We start from the raw sequence: 2,500 nt of genomic DNA, 5'->3' as shown, positions 1-2,500 counted from the left end.
TGTTCATACAGAACAGGTCAAACGTGTGTGTGAGGGGACAGAACACGTCAAACGTGTGTGTTCATACAGAACAGGTCAAACGTGTGTGTTCATACTGAACACGTCAAACGTGTGTGTTCATACAGAACAGGTCAAACGTGTGTGTGAGGGGACAGAACACGTCAAACGTGTGTGTTCATACAGAACAGGTCAAACGTGTGTGTTCATACAGCTTCATACAGAACAGGTCAAACGTGTGTGTTCATACAGCTTCATACAGAACAGGTCAAACATGTGTGTTCATACAGAACACGTCAAACGTGTGTGTTCATACAGAACAGGTAAAACGTGTGTGTTCATACAGAACAGGTCAAACTTGTGTGTTCATACAGAACACGTCAAACGTGTGTGTTCATACAGAACAGGTCAAACGTGTGTGTTCATACAGCTTCATACAGAACAGGTCAAACGTGTGTGCTCATACAGGCAGAGATGGGCAAAAAAACATAAAAATGTATTTTGATACAAAATACAAAATACCCCTCAAATAAATGTATTAAAATAAAATACAAAATACTGGTGCCAGAAAATGTAACAAATGTATCGTATTTGTGGTATCGTATCGTATTTTTGGTATCGTATCGTAAGTATCGGGTATCGTGATATTTTGGCAGGTATAGTATCGAAGTCATAATTTTGGTATTGTGACAACCCTATTTAGGATAGCAGCCTTCTTCCCGTGGCGGGAATTTGCTTAGGTCCTAGCTGTGACAACGCAATTACAGGTGACAAAATGGCATCACGGAGGAAGTTAAAGAGAAACTGTCATCTGGAGAGTTTAAAACGATACTAAACGAAGGGAAATCTACTGTATGGGGATATTTCTGCTTACTAGTCGATGCAGATTCTAATTAGGCTGTTGGATATGTCCAATGTAAGAAGTGTGAAGTTTTAATGAAATATGATTGATGCAATCCTCTGTCTCCACAACAACATGGATTAAACCTCGATGGTTGGACTTTGTAGATAGTTTTTCAAGAAAAAAAAAGATCTTCAATGGTAAGACTTGTCTGTTGTGCCTCCTTTGGTTTAGCATATAACGTGAGTTTTATTAAGGCATAGCGTGTGTAATGTGTGGGCTATTTCATTCCGTTTGTTAACCTTTCCTGCTGTCTGTCTCTGACCGTAGTTGGAGATTGCAGGGGAGACTAATATTACATGTTTTTAACTTCGCGGTTAATTCCCTTTCCTTTCCATCTGCTGCTGGTTAGTAAATAAATGCCCACTGTATTCTTTCTGAGGATTTATTCTTCACACACTGGTTAACACTGTTACAGCACATATGTTTTTAGCTCCTGTCGCTAAATCCAAACTATTCATAAGCATCACCGTTCTCTCTCTCTAGCACACCCACCCTGTACGTGCTGCTCTTAAAGGAGCCGCACCATTTTACAACACATTCTTGCATCGTGAATCATTTAATTTAAATATGCTTATTGGCCTTCTTGTGCACACTTGTGCGTGTAACAGCGCTTGTTTGTGTGAGCGAGCATTTATCTGTTGATGCCCGAGTTTAATAAAGCCAGGCTATTCATAAAAAACGTCCTTAATGTGGCATTAGTATGAACAGTTGAGAAATTGATTCCGTCGAGCTCGGTTCGGGTTCGGAAAAAAATATTTGAATGGCTGTCGGACTCGGGCTCGGTTACTACTCTGTCGGACACGGGTCGGGGCTCGGACAGAAAAATTCGGCCCGATCCATGTTCTAGTGCGTACGTGTGTGTGTGTATGTGTGTGTGCATGTGTGTCTGTGTGTGTGTGTGTATGTGTGTATGTGTGTGTGCATGTGTGTGTGCATGTGTGTGTGTGTGTGTGTGTGTAGGTGTGTGTGTCGGCTGTAATGGGGCGGGGCTATGTTCTACCTTCTTCCTGCTCTTCGTGAGGAGTTCCTGGTGTTGCGTACGCTGGTGTCGCCGTAGAAACCCACGGGACTTAAACTTCTTGCCACACAGGAAGCAGGGGTAGACAGTCAGGGGCTGACCATACGGTCCGATGATGATCGCTACACACACACACACACACACACACACTCACGAAAGGTTAGAATGGAAAGAATAGTAGTCTTTTTAAGGAAGAGAGAGAGAGAGAAGACTAGAGAATGTGTGTATGTATGAGGATGTGTGTGCAGTGTGTGTCGGAGCACTTGTGTTTATCTATAATGTATGTGTGTGTGTGTGTGTGTGTGTGTGTGTGTGTATGGAATGTGTATGGAATGTGTAATGTGTGTGTATGGTATGTGTAATGTGTGGTGTGTGTGTGTGTGTGTGTGTGTCTGTGCGTGTGTGTGTGTGTGTGTGTGTGTGTGTGTGTGTATGGTGTGTGTGTGTGTCTGTGTGTGTGTGTGTGTATGGTGTGTGTGTGTGTCTGTGCGTGTGTGTGTGTGTGTGTGTGTGTGTCTGTGCGTGTGTGTGTGTGTGTGTGTGTGTGTGTGTGTGTGTGTGTGTTTGTCTTACCAGTCTGC

At 43.0% G+C, this 2,500-nt stretch overlaps 1 protein-coding gene across 4 annotated transcripts in view; it reads right to left on the bottom strand.

The window, feature by feature from the left end:
- Positions 1-2,500, bottom strand: part of LOC105904579 (zinc finger X-chromosomal protein-like) — a 15,801-nt gene that overhangs the window by 4,134 nt on the left and 9,167 nt on the right. For all 4 annotated transcript variants that reach the window (XM_031571347.2, XM_031571350.1, XM_031571348.1 and 1 more), the window contains exons 7-8: positions 2,493-2,500; positions 1,902-2,041 (exon numbers count right to left, since the gene is read on the bottom strand). The exon at positions 2,493-2,500 is cut by the window's right edge and continues 106 nt beyond it. In XM_031571347.2, the coding sequence (XP_031427207.1) occupies positions 1,902-2,041; positions 2,493-2,500 (148 nt within the window). The remainder of the gene's footprint in view (positions 1-1,901; positions 2,042-2,492) is intronic.

This window comes from Clupea harengus, chromosome 8, assembly GCF_900700415.2.
Source record: "Clupea harengus chromosome 8, Ch_v2.0.2, whole genome shotgun sequence".
NCBI classification, from domain to species: domain Eukaryota; kingdom Metazoa; phylum Chordata; class Actinopteri; order Clupeiformes; family Clupeidae; genus Clupea; species Clupea harengus.
The sequence above is the reverse complement of the archived record's forward strand: the minus strand, read 5'-3'. Positions and strand labels throughout refer to the sequence as shown.